The sequence below is a fragment of the Salmo trutta genome, chromosome 16 (genome assembly GCF_901001165.1).
Source record: "Salmo trutta chromosome 16, fSalTru1.1, whole genome shotgun sequence".
NCBI classification, from domain to species: Eukaryota; Metazoa; Chordata; class Actinopteri; order Salmoniformes; family Salmonidae; genus Salmo; species Salmo trutta.
The window spans coordinates 52,536,430-52,548,964 of NC_042972.1; the positions used below are offsets into that span (position 1 = coordinate 52,536,430).

The 12,535-nt window shown below is 42.2% G+C and overlaps 1 protein-coding gene across 1 annotated transcript; it reads right to left on the reverse strand.

Annotated features, from left to right (window-relative positions):
• Positions 1–6,083: 6,083 nt before the first annotated feature.
• LOC115151012 (adenosine receptor A1) lies at positions 6,084–10,993 on the reverse strand. The gene is made up of 2 exons (XM_029694901.1): positions 10,276–10,993; positions 6,084–6,936 (listed from the first exon to the last, which is right to left on the reverse strand). The coding sequence occupies exons 1-2, from the start codon at positions 10,629–10,631 to the stop codon at positions 6,288–6,290; spliced, it is 1,005 nt and encodes a 334-aa protein (XP_029550761.1). The 5' UTR covers positions 10,632–10,993; the 3' UTR covers positions 6,084–6,287.
• Between the last annotated feature and the right edge of the window lie 1,542 nt (positions 10,994–12,535).

Below are 12,535 nucleotides of genomic sequence, written 5' to 3' on the forward strand. Positions count from 1 at the left end.
AGCCAATGTGAGTAAGACCTTTAAACAGGTCAGTAGTCATAAGGCCGCAGGGCCAGACAGATTACCAGGACATGTACTGCGAGCATGCACTGACCAACTGGCAAGTGTCTTCACTGACATTTTCAACCTCTCCCTGTCCGAGTCTGTAATACAAACATGTTTTAAGCAGACCACTATAGTCCCTGTGCCCAATAACACTAAGGTAACCTGCCTAAATGACTTACCAACCCGTAGCACCCACGTCTGTAGCTGTGAAGTGCTTTGAAAGGCTGGTCATGGCTCACATCAACACCATTATCCCAGAAACCCTAGACCCACTCCAATTTGCATACCACCATAACAGATCCACAGATGATGCAATCTCTATTGCACTCTACACTGCCCTTTCCCACCTGGACAAAATAAACACCTATGTGAGAATGCTATTCACTGACTACAGCTCAGCACCATAGTGCCTTCAAAGCTCATCACTAAGCTAAGAACCATGGGACTAAACACCTCACTCTGCAAATGGATCCTGGACTTCCTGACAGGCTGCCCCCAGGTGGTGAGGGTAGGTAACAACACATCCGCCACACTCATCTTCAGCACAGGGGCCCCTCACGGGTCCATGCTCAGTCCCCTCCTGTACTCCCTGTTCAATCATGACTGCACGGCCAGACACGACTCCAACACCATCATTAAGTTTGCCAATGACACAACAGTGGTAGGCCTGATCACTGACCACGATGAGACAGCCTATGGGGAGGAGGTCAGAGACCTGACCGTGTGGTGCCAGGACAACACCCTCTCCCTCAACTTGATCAAGACAAAGGAGATGATTGTAGACCATAGGAAAAGGAGGACTGAGCATGCCCCCATTCTCTTCGACAGGGCTGTAGTGGAGCAGGTTGAGAGCTTCAAGTTCCTTGGTGTCCACATCACCAACAAACGAACATGGTTCAAGCACACCAAGACAGTCATGAAGAGGGCACGACAAAACCTATTCCCCCTCAGGAGACTGAAAAGATTTGGCATGGGTCCTCAGATCCTCAAAAGGTTCTACAGCTGCACCATGGAGAGCATCCTGACTGGTTCCATCACTGTCTGGTATGGCAACTGCTCGGCCTCCGACCGCAAGGCACTACAGAGGGTAGTGCGTACGGCCCAGTACATCACTGGGGCCAAGCTTCCTGCCATTCAGGACCTCAATACCAGGCGGTGTTAGAGGAAGGCCCAAAAAATTGTCAAAGACTCCAGCCACCCTAGTCATAGACTGTTCTCTCTGCCACCGCACGGCAAGCGGTACCGAAGCGCCAACTCTAGGTCCAAGAGGCTTCTAAACAGCTTCTACCCCCAAGACATAAGACTTCTGAACATCTAATCAAATGGCTACCCAGACTATTTCCATTCCCTCCCCCCCACCCCCTCTTTTACGCTGCTGCTACACTCTTATTAAATATGCATAGTCACTTTAAAAAATCTACCTACATGTACATATTACCTCAATTACCTCGACTAACCGGTGCCCCCGCACATTTACTCTGTACTGGTACCCCCTGTATGTAGTCTTGCTATTGTTCTTTTACTGCTAATCTTTAATTACTTGTTCTTTTTATTTCTTATTCTTATTTTCTAAACTGCATTGTTGGTTAGGGGCTTGTAAGTAAGAATTTCACTGTAAGGTCTACACCTGTTGTATTCGGCGCATGTGACTAATACAATTTTATTTGATTTGATTGGCAAACACAATATAAGTAACTTAATTTATGTGCCCCTAATTGCATCGAATACCTCTGTTTATCCTACAGCCATTGTATGCAGTAACCATGAGCCTATGAACCAGAGTTACACTGTTTGCGCTGAGGCGATGTGCTCTAGTAGGAAGATCAAGCAACCCAGAAAATTGCTAAAAATAGGTCATATTTAACATGTGCAGCCTGAGAAACAAGGTCCATTAAGTCAGTAAGTTGCTTGTAACAGATGACATACATATTCTGACTATCTCTGAAACTCACTTAGATAATACCTTTGATGATACAGTGGTAGCAATACATGGTTATAACATCTCCCGAAAAGACAGACATGCCAACGGGGGCGGTGTTGTGGTCTATATTCAGAACCACATTCCTGTAAAGCTTAGAGACGAACTAACGTTAAATACTGTTGAAGTAATATGGCTACAGGTTCATCTGCTTCACCTAAAGCTCATTCTTGTGGGAAGCTGCTATAAACCACCAAGTGCTAACAATCAGTATCTGGATAATAGGTGTGAAATGCTTGATAATGTATGTGATATCAATAGAGAAGTATATTTTCTGGGTGATTTAAATATTGACTGGCTCGCATCAAGCTGCCAACTCAAGAAAAAACTTCAAATGGTAACCAGTGCCTGAAACCTACCAGGGTAGTTACAAACTGCTCAGGAATTAAATCATCAACATGTATTGATCACATCTTTACTAGTGCTGCAGAAATGTGCTTTAAAGCAGTATCAAAATCCATAGGATGTAGTGATCACAAAATAATAGCCATATCTAGGAAAACCAAAGTTCCAAAGGCTGGGCCTAATATAGTGTATAAGAGGTCATACAAGAAGTTTTGTAGTGATTCATATGTCGATGATGTAAAGAATATTTGCTGGCCTGTGGTGTGTAATGAGGAGCAACCAGACGTTGCACTTGACACATTTATGAAATGTCTTATTCCAGTTACTAATAAGCACGCAGCCATTAAGAAAATGACTGTAAAAACGGTTAAATCCCCTTGGTTTGATGAGGAATTGGAAAATTGTATGGTTGAGAGGGATGAGGCAAAAGGTATGGCAAATAAGTCTGGCAGACCAACTGATTGGCAAACGTACTGCAAATTAAGAAATCATGTGACTAAATTAAATCAAAATAAACTACACTATGAAACGAAGATAAATTATATAAAGATTGATAGTAAAAAGCTTTGGGGCACCTTCAATGACGTTTTGGGGAAAAAAGCCAACTCGACTCCATTCATTGAATCAGATGGCTCATTCATCACAAAACCAACTGATATTGCCAACTACTTTAATGACTTTTTCATTTTCAAGATAAACTAACCTAGGGATGATATGCCAGCAACAAACGCTGACACTACACATCCAAGTATATTGGACCAAATTATGAAAGACAAGAATTGTACTTTTGAATTCCGTAAAGTCAGTGTGGAAGAGGTGAACACAGTTTGTTGTCAGTAGCTAGCCAGTTTGAGTTGAAACACTATTGAAAGCAAGCTGGCAACATGCATCAAACATGTTTTCAGTTTTTTGTTATTATGAGCTAGCCAGCTAGCTAACGTTAGCTAGCAGGGATCAAATCTGTCTTCAGGTGCAATGTTAGCTATCAAATCTTCCTCTCACATTATATATCAGGGAGAGGCTATGTATTTGGCTTGTTGTATCACATTATAATAACCTAGTATCATAGCTACATAGCCTATCCCATAATGACATGTAAATCAAATGTATTTATCACATGCTTTGTAATGTAGCTATAAAGCTATAAACAAAATGTAGCTATTTAACAACAACACGCCAGTCTTAGGTTTTGACGGTTGACAGCCCAAGTAGAACAAGTAATCCATATCCTATCCATCTGCCCAAGATTGTTGAACAAACTTATGGAAGCCGATTTTCATTCCTATTTTCAGAGGGAAATGTGCGTGCGTTACATCCACATGCAGGCAACAAATGTCCATATGGCAGCTGGGGGGCGGACCACAACTTGTTGTTTCTAGGCAATTGGGCATCATTGGCAAAAGTGTAAGTAATCCATACCCAATCCTCCAGTAAACTGTGACGAACTCACTTACAAAACTCTGTTTTGGACGAGCCTGACTTTATGACCAAAATTATCCAATTTACACTTGGCAGTCAATTTTGACACTACAATTAACGTTTCTGACTCATATCTTTGCGACATAAGCTGTTTAAAACCAGAGAAGTTGGTTCTAAGTGGCCTTTACAGTTGTATTGGTGTTGGTAGCGTTTATGGTTTTGCCTCTACAGGTGGCAGAGGAAGTAAAATCATGAACTATTTCTAAAGTTGTGCTTGACTTTCAGCAAGCACACTTTAATTACACAGTTTAGTTTATTGAGTAATTGACAATCTTGGAGTTTAGATGATTATTCAGAGTACATCTAGTGGATTTCCATGCACACGTTCAGTTACAAACAAAAACAGGATTTCCAAACAGACAACAATTAATCACATTTCAAAATATTTCTGTCAAAGCAAAGTGGCCTACTGACAAATCACAATGTCTGGTGTGGTGATCCTCAGGTAATCATGAGGATGTTATACTGTCCAATAGGCATACAGTTCAATCATCTCCTCCCCTTCATCCTGGGCGAACAGGTATGTGGCAAAGTTGATCAAAAACGCCTTAAGCTTATGCTCGTTTGACACCCACCACGTTTTGTAGATAACCTCCCCAAACAGCACAAAGAGGAAGAAGATGACAAAAGACAAGAAAGCAGTGGTCCGTGTAGTAGGCACTCTTCTCTTGTTTGGTCTTCCTGCGACATTTCTTTAAGACGTCCTCCATTGGGTGATTCTATGAATCACATCACCCTAAATCCTCTCAGGATTTCAAGATTTCAACGTTCACAAAACAAAAAAAATTATGAGAGAGAAATGCAAAGTGTCTGGTGATTATAGTTTTACAGCACCAATACTGCAAGAGTGTCCCTTCGGAATACTCGTATTTTGTTCGGGGGAGTGCTTGTGACCCAAGGTAACAGATGGGTAAAGGTAAAGAGAGAGAGAGAACTAACATGGGAAATTGGCTTTTGTCAATCAGGTCAGTCTCCTCTTTCACAGACAACATGAGTGACAGGAGCAAATTGCAGAAGCCCTTGCATCAGTGTCACCTCTCCCATGTCCTGTCATGAAGTATTTAGTCTGTGTAGACTGTCCATTTCTAACAGATCCATGCAGGATCTGAGCCATCTCTATATTTGAGTCCACCACTTCACTCTCTGTATCAGTGGGGTCAGGATTGATTGGTTTCTGTGGCGTGCTTTGCCAAGTGGTGGGTTGCCCACATTTAGCGTGCTCCTCAGTCACAGATGTATTTGTACTTTGTAATAAAGATTATGTTGAAGTACATCATAAACAAGGACAGTGCATGCTTTCAGTATCTCTACTTTTAGGAAACATTTGGAGGTAATATCAGAATCTCAAAAAATCCCGTACTCTGATAGCCATATAAAACAATGCTGATGATGCAGATTGTCAAGCAATTTAGCTAGTGTGTAATTAGTAGGATATGATTATTTATTAACTTTGAATGCAAATGCAATATCCCCAGACTCTCTTTCCAACCACCTAACCCCATGTGTATCAGTTATACAGAAGTGCCTTGTGAGGGTCAAGTTGATGACGAAGCAGAACTGACAAAGGCTTGCAAAAGGTTTTCCAGGGTTGTATAAATCACACAGCCATAATGTACCGCATGTAATGAATTCACTCTGGATTTACATCGGGCTCACTCAGATGCCCGGAGCCTTTTTCAACACCCTGTCAGTGTTATGAAAATGATGGCACAACCAAGCTCAGGAGAAAATACTACAGATCATTCTTCTCAAACAAAGCATTGTTGAACCTGTTCACCTGAAAACAGCGTTCTTCTTAAGAATAATCTGTGGAGCTTGGTTTACAGAGAATTGTCTTGATTTACATTTCCTTTGTGGATCTTGATGGACAACAGCTTGACTGTAAAACGGATATAGGCATTTTAAGTGATCTTCCTGGGAAAGCATGGGATTTTACAGTAGTATTGAACCAACTCTTGTAAATCGTTATTTTTGTTACAACGGCATTCACCAAAAACAGTTGGCAAGGTAACAGCACCCCACCCATACACATGCCACTAAAGCTGAAAGAGGATGAGTGTGTTACAGGCCAATTTGACAAGGATCTAGTTATACAGCAAATTACTCAATATGCATTGCAGCTGGCGTCAGTGAGTGAAATGACAGATATGGCCTGGGCTAATTCTTATTTAAAGTCTTCCTTTTTTCTGGATTGTCTTTCCCAGGTGGGGCCTATTTCAATTGTAAATTCATTTCGTTTCCATAATTCAGTGAAGTGCTCTTTGTTGGAGTTCATTCCAGTAATTGGGGGCCATTACAAATTAGCCTGCAGTCCACATACTGTTTCCTTCATCCCAAATGTCTCTCACATGGTTGCATAAGTTTCCTCATCATTGCACTATGGCTACTTCTTTGACACAACTATTCCGCAGGAAAAGCATAGAAACAGTGCACGTCCTGGCTAAGGGTGGACTGGAGTTTTCTTAGCCAGGGGCGGCGGGCTGGGCTGGTTGGGACAGGGGCTGGTCTCCTTGTGTTTACACAGCATGCAGCGGCGGGCGATCTGGACTAGCGTGGCGCGGAACCGCTGTATCCGGAAGGCATAGACCAGCGGATTGAGGGCAGAGTTGACATGGGACATAAAGATGCCCACGTACATGGCGCTCTTGGGCATCCCACACTCCGGGCAGAAGAAAATGATGCAGTTCATGACATGCAGGGGCAACCAGCATAGAGCGAATAACAAGACGATGAGCGCCAGGGACTTGGCTAATTTTAGCTCCTTGTGCAAGTACTTGCTGGTGTCGCAGGTGGCCTCTGCACGCATGTTGAGCTGCTTTCGGATCACCCTGAAGATCTCAGCGTACAGTGCGATCATGATAGTCAGAGGAACCACCACCCAGCCAAAGAAGTTGAAGTAGACCATGTAGTCCATGCGCATGACCGTGGTAAACTTGCAAACTATTATGTCATCGCTGGTGGTGCTGAGGTTACCGCGTGTGTGCTCGTTGTGCCAGCCCAACATTGGCACCAGCCCGGTCAGGGCAGAGAGGAGCCAGCACAGGAACACTGCGACCCATGCCCTGTTCTGGGTCACGATGATGCTGTACCTGAAGAGGACCAGAGGAATGATCAAAGTCGGTTTGAAAAACTACACAGTCAAACATTGAACATGCAAAACAGTTGGAGATAAAGTTTAGCATAGACTTCAGATAATCTCCAGTCAAATATATCTAGAGATATCTTTTCATAAGCCATCTGTATGAAATGCTTGACAGATGCATTAGGAATGCATTTTTAAAGTACATGTTGTTTTAAGTAGCAAAGCATGAGCTCTTATGAATAACAATGATGCACAATCTCGGTTTATTGCATTAGGAATTAAATGAATGTATGGACTGTCATACTGTTATACCCATTTGCTTCAGTGCCACTCAAGCTAACAGGGTGTCAAACGTATTCTGTGACAGAAGCACAATGCATTCATATTTGAATTCAAGGTGATTTATAAAGTGTCACCAAATTTCCTGAGGACAAAGATATGGATTTTAGAATGCAAAATACTGAAAGCTAAGCAAATGTAAACATCTACATATCTTTCCCGATTTCTTTTTATGTGAGGAAATAAAAGGTGGCACTATGAAACCGATACAATTTAAACCAAATGTATGATAATTTAATATTAAACAGCCAAATTAAGGAACCGTTCCCTTTAATAGTAAGTTCCCACTGGGCACAAATGCCAAATCAACATCTATTTCACATTGGTTCAATGTCATTTCATTGCAATGGCATGGAAAAAACGTTGATTCAACTAGTGTGTACCCAGTGGGATTGGTCCCCTGTCCACATGACATTACAAATAAATGACGCACCAGGAACTTTGCCAAAAATGCCTAACGAACCAGCCTTAAAAATCAATCCTTGGGACGGACAAGAACATTTTAATATACTTAAAAGCTTTCAATGTCTGGCCCATTGATTTCTATTCAACTAAGCGTAGATATATGGCTTTCTAGCAGTCTGAGAGAAATTCTCCTCAGATACACTACATTACCAAAAGTATGTAGATAGCTGCTCGTCCAACATCTCATTCCAAAATCCTGGGAATTAATATGGAGTTGGTCCCCCCTTTGCTGCTATAACAGCCTCTACTCTTCTGGGAAGGCTTTCCACTAGATGTTGGAACATTGCTGCGGGGACTTGCTTCCATTCAGCCACCAAAAGAGCAATGGTGAGGTCAGGCACTGATGTTGGACGATTATTCCTGGCTCGCAGTCTGCGTTCATCCCAAAGGTGTTCGATGGGTTTGAGGTCAGGGCTCTGTGCAGGCAAGTCAAGTTCTTCCACATCGATCTCGACAAACCATTTCTGTATGGACCTTGCTTTGTGCACGGGGCATTGTCATGCTGAAACCGGAAAGGGCCTTCCCCAAACTGAAGCACAAAATCGTCTAGAATGTCATTGTATGCTGTAGAGTTAAGATTTCCCTTCCCTGGAACTAAGGGGCCTAGCCCGAACAATGAAACAATTGGCACTATGCATTGGGGCAGATAGCATTCTCCTAGCATCCGCCAAACCCAGATTCACAATAACAGCACATACAGTTGACCGGGACAGCTCTAGCAGGGCAGAAATTTTACGAACTGACTTGTTGAAATGTTGATATCCTATGACGGTGCCACGTTGAAAGTCACTGAGTTCTTCAGTAAGGCAAGTCTACTGCCAATGTATGTCTATGGAGATTGCATGGCTGTGTGCTTGATTGTATACACAGTCACAAATAGCCAAATCCACTCATTTGAAGGGATGTCCACATATTTTTGTATATATAGTGTACGTTGCTACCGCATACTCCCTTTGTATCCCTCGCACATCAATATCAAGAGGCCTTTGAAAAAGTCCACTTATACAGCGCCCTCAAAAAGTAATCACACCCCTGAATCAATACATGTCAGAATCCCCTTTGGCAGTGATTACAGCTGTGAGTCTTTCTGGTTAAGTCTCTAAGAGCTTTGCACTCCTGGATTATACAATATTTGCACATTATTCTTTAAAAAATTCTTCAAGTTCTGTCAAGTTGGTTGTAGATCATTGCTAGACACACATTTTGAAAACTTCCCATAGATTTTCAAGCCGATTTAAGTCAAATCTGTAACAAGGCTGTGCCTGTGCTTAGCTCTGTTCCATTTATTTTTATCCCACCAAAAACTTGCTAGTCCTTGTTGATGACAAACATACCCATAACATGATGCAGCCACCACCGTGCTTGAAAATATGAAGAGTGGTACTCAGTGATGTGTTGTGTTGGATTTGCCCTAAATATAACGCTTTGTATTCAGGACATAAAGTACTTTTTTTTTGGCCACATTTTTTGCAGTTTTACTTTACTGCCTTATTGCAAGCAGGATGCATGTTTTGTATTTGTTTTATTCTGTATACACTTCCGTCATCTGTACAGGCTTCCTTCATTTCACTCTGTCATTTAGATTAGTATTGTGTGGTAACTACAATGTTGTTGATCCATCCTCAGTTCTCTCCTATCGCAGCCATTAAACTCTGTAACTGTTTTAAAGTCCCTATTGGCCTCATGGTGAAACCCTTGAGCAACTGAGTTAGGAAAGACTCCTGTATCTTTGTAGTCACTGGGCGTATTGATACACCATCCAACGTGTTATTAATAACTGCACTATGCTCAATGGGATATTACATTTTTTTTATTATATTTTTAACCATCGACCAATAGGTGCCCTTCTTTATGAGGCATTGGAAAACCTCCCTGGTCTTTGTAGTTGAATCTGGGTTTGAAATTCCCTTCTTGACTGAGGGACCTTACAGATAATTGTATGTGTGGAGTACAGAGATGAGGTAGTCATAAAAAATGATGTAAACACTATTATTGCACACAAACATATTATGTGACTTGTTAAGCACATTTTTACTCCTGAACTTATTTAGGCGTGCCATAACAAAGGCGTTGAATACTTATTGACCCAAGAAATTTCAGCTTTTCATTTTTTATTAATTTGTAAAAATGTCCAAAAACATAATTCCACTTTGACATTATGGGGTATTGTGTGAAGGCCAGTGAAACAAAATCAAAATGTTATTAATCTTAATTAAAAATGTGGAAAAAGAAGTCAAGGGGTGTGAATACTTTCTGAAGGCACTCTAAGTCAATGTATAATTAGAATTAACAGAAAATTGTCCTCACTAGGAATACAGTAACATTCTTAATGTGTTGCCCTCAAGCAAAATCCATCTCATTATGGACAATCCTCTATTAAAAGTTTAAAACCCCGAATATACTGTAATTTCATTACAGGTGGTGCTGCAGACCAGATAAATGTATTTCATGTGATGCAGTTACAGTATGTTTTTTTTGTCATGAATTTGGCAGTTGTTTTTCAGTAAATAGCATGCAACCGGTGGCTATACAGTGGACTCACTTGATGGGAATCTTGACCCGGAGGTAGCGGTCAATGGCGATGGCCATTAGAGACAGGATGGAACCCTGGGTGATGATAAGGAGCAGACAGGCGAGGAAGAGGCAGGTGTAGAATTGAGTCTTCAGCCCCAGACTAATCACTATAGCCAGGGGAATGACCAGGGCTCCCACAGCGATGTCGGCCACCGCTAGAGACACGATGAAGCAGAACGTGGTGTCCCTCAGGGCGCGGTTTACACAAACCACCATCACCACCAGCACGTTTCCCAGCACAGAGACCAGGGCGATGGCTGTCTCCATGGAGATGTAAATCATGTCCACATGCTCCCGTGGCTGGATACCGGGAGAGGAAAACATTTTAAAAGTCCTCAGATCTCCCCTTGCCTTGCCTCAGAATGGAAATGGTTTAAGAGGTTTTTCTTCAATTGGTCCTATGGATTCAACTAATTTCATTGTGTCCTCCTCCATTCTACGTGTTCCCTCTGAGTTGCTGCTGTTGAGAGAAGAGTGGGTTGTCGCTAATCTGGCATTGATTGAGTGGGCCCTATGTCAATGAGGGGATCTGGGGAGATGAATGTCCAGCATCCTCTTCTTGCTCCACACTAACTGGCTGACAGGCTGATCCCCTGCTTCTCTCCTCCTCTCCTCCTTCTCACTTGCTCTCACTCTTGGAGAGAGGCTCTCTCTGAAACAAGGGAGGGGCCTCGTTCTCTATGCAGCAGTCTGCAGCACCACCACCTCCCATCACTGCTCTGGAACAGTAGCGAGCTCCCCACATACCATCAGAAGTGTGTGTGTGTGTGTGTGTGTGTGTGTGTGTGTGTGTGTGTGTGTGTGTGTGTGTGTGTGTGTGTGTGTGTGTGTGTGTGTGTGTGTGTGTGTGTGTGTGTGTGTGTGTGTGTGTGGGCGTACATGACGTGTGTGTTTGTGTGTGTGTGTTATAGAGGTGAGCTGTGACTATGGTCTGGCAGGTGGGTCTTATAAAACAAGCATTTGGGAGATTGCATGCTTTTCGGCAGGGCCACTCAAGCTAATAGGGTATCAAATAAAGTTGGAGTGCCAAGGTGCCATCTTAAATTTTTAGTTCTCTGTCACCTGAGATGCACTACAAATATGACTGTGACACTTTCTTAAATTTTTTTGTTATTTTTTTAAAGTCAGTTAAGAACAAATTCTTATTTACAATGACGGCCTACCCCTGCCAAACCCGTATAACGCTGGGCCAATTGTGCGCCGCCCTATGGGACTCCTAATCACAGCCGGTTGTGATATAGCCTGGAATCAAACACGTGTCTGTAGAGACACCTCTATCACTGAGATGCAGTGCCTTAGACTGCTGCGCCACTCGGAGCCCACTTGCCCAAGAAGATTTGTGAAGAACCAAACTAACAATCTGTGCCCCACGCATTTGTGCTAACCAAGAATGCTGTCATCCTCTCAAATAGCTTTGAAAAATTAATGGACCTTACTGTGTCCAGATGTTCTGTAAGTGATGTGACGTTTTTACTTCCTGAATATCCACAAAGAGAATCTGTAGAGATAGAAATAGAACCTTAAATCCCCTATAGATTAATGTTATACCCTGCCCTTTTGCCTTTGGCCTTAAAGATGAATTAATAAATAAATAAATCATCTTTAGTGTGGCTGGAGCGCTTCCCAGTCTTAAGGCGAACCTACAATGCTGACATTGATTTCTCCTTAATCAGAAAGCATCAGTACACAAGCTACATGGGAGTAATTTGAATTATGTAATGTGCAAGTTATGATTTGTGGTTATTCAGGTGCAATCCATGGTTTAATTTCATACCCCAGCTAATTAACTTGTAAAAAGATAAACTCAGCAAAAAAAGTTACATTCCTCCACAAATAAGTCCCCAATCAATACTTTCAATTGCCTAACGGCATCAGAACATCAAGATGAGATGTATTTAGAGTTTTGTTCCAGCCCTTTTTTAGGACCCTGTGTTTCAAAGATAATTAATAAAAATTCTAATAATCTTCTTCATTGTAAAGGGGTTAAACACTGTTTCCCATGCTTGTTCAATGAACCATAAACAATGAATGAACATGCACCTGTGGAATGGTCGTTAAGACAATAACAGCTTACAGATGGTAGGCAATCAAGGTCACAGTTATGAAAATTTAGGACACTAAACAGGCTTTTCTACTGACTCTGAAAAGCACCAAAAGAAAGATGCCCAGGGTCCCTGCTCATCTGCGTGAACGTGCCTTAGACATGCTGCAAGGAGGCATGAGGACTG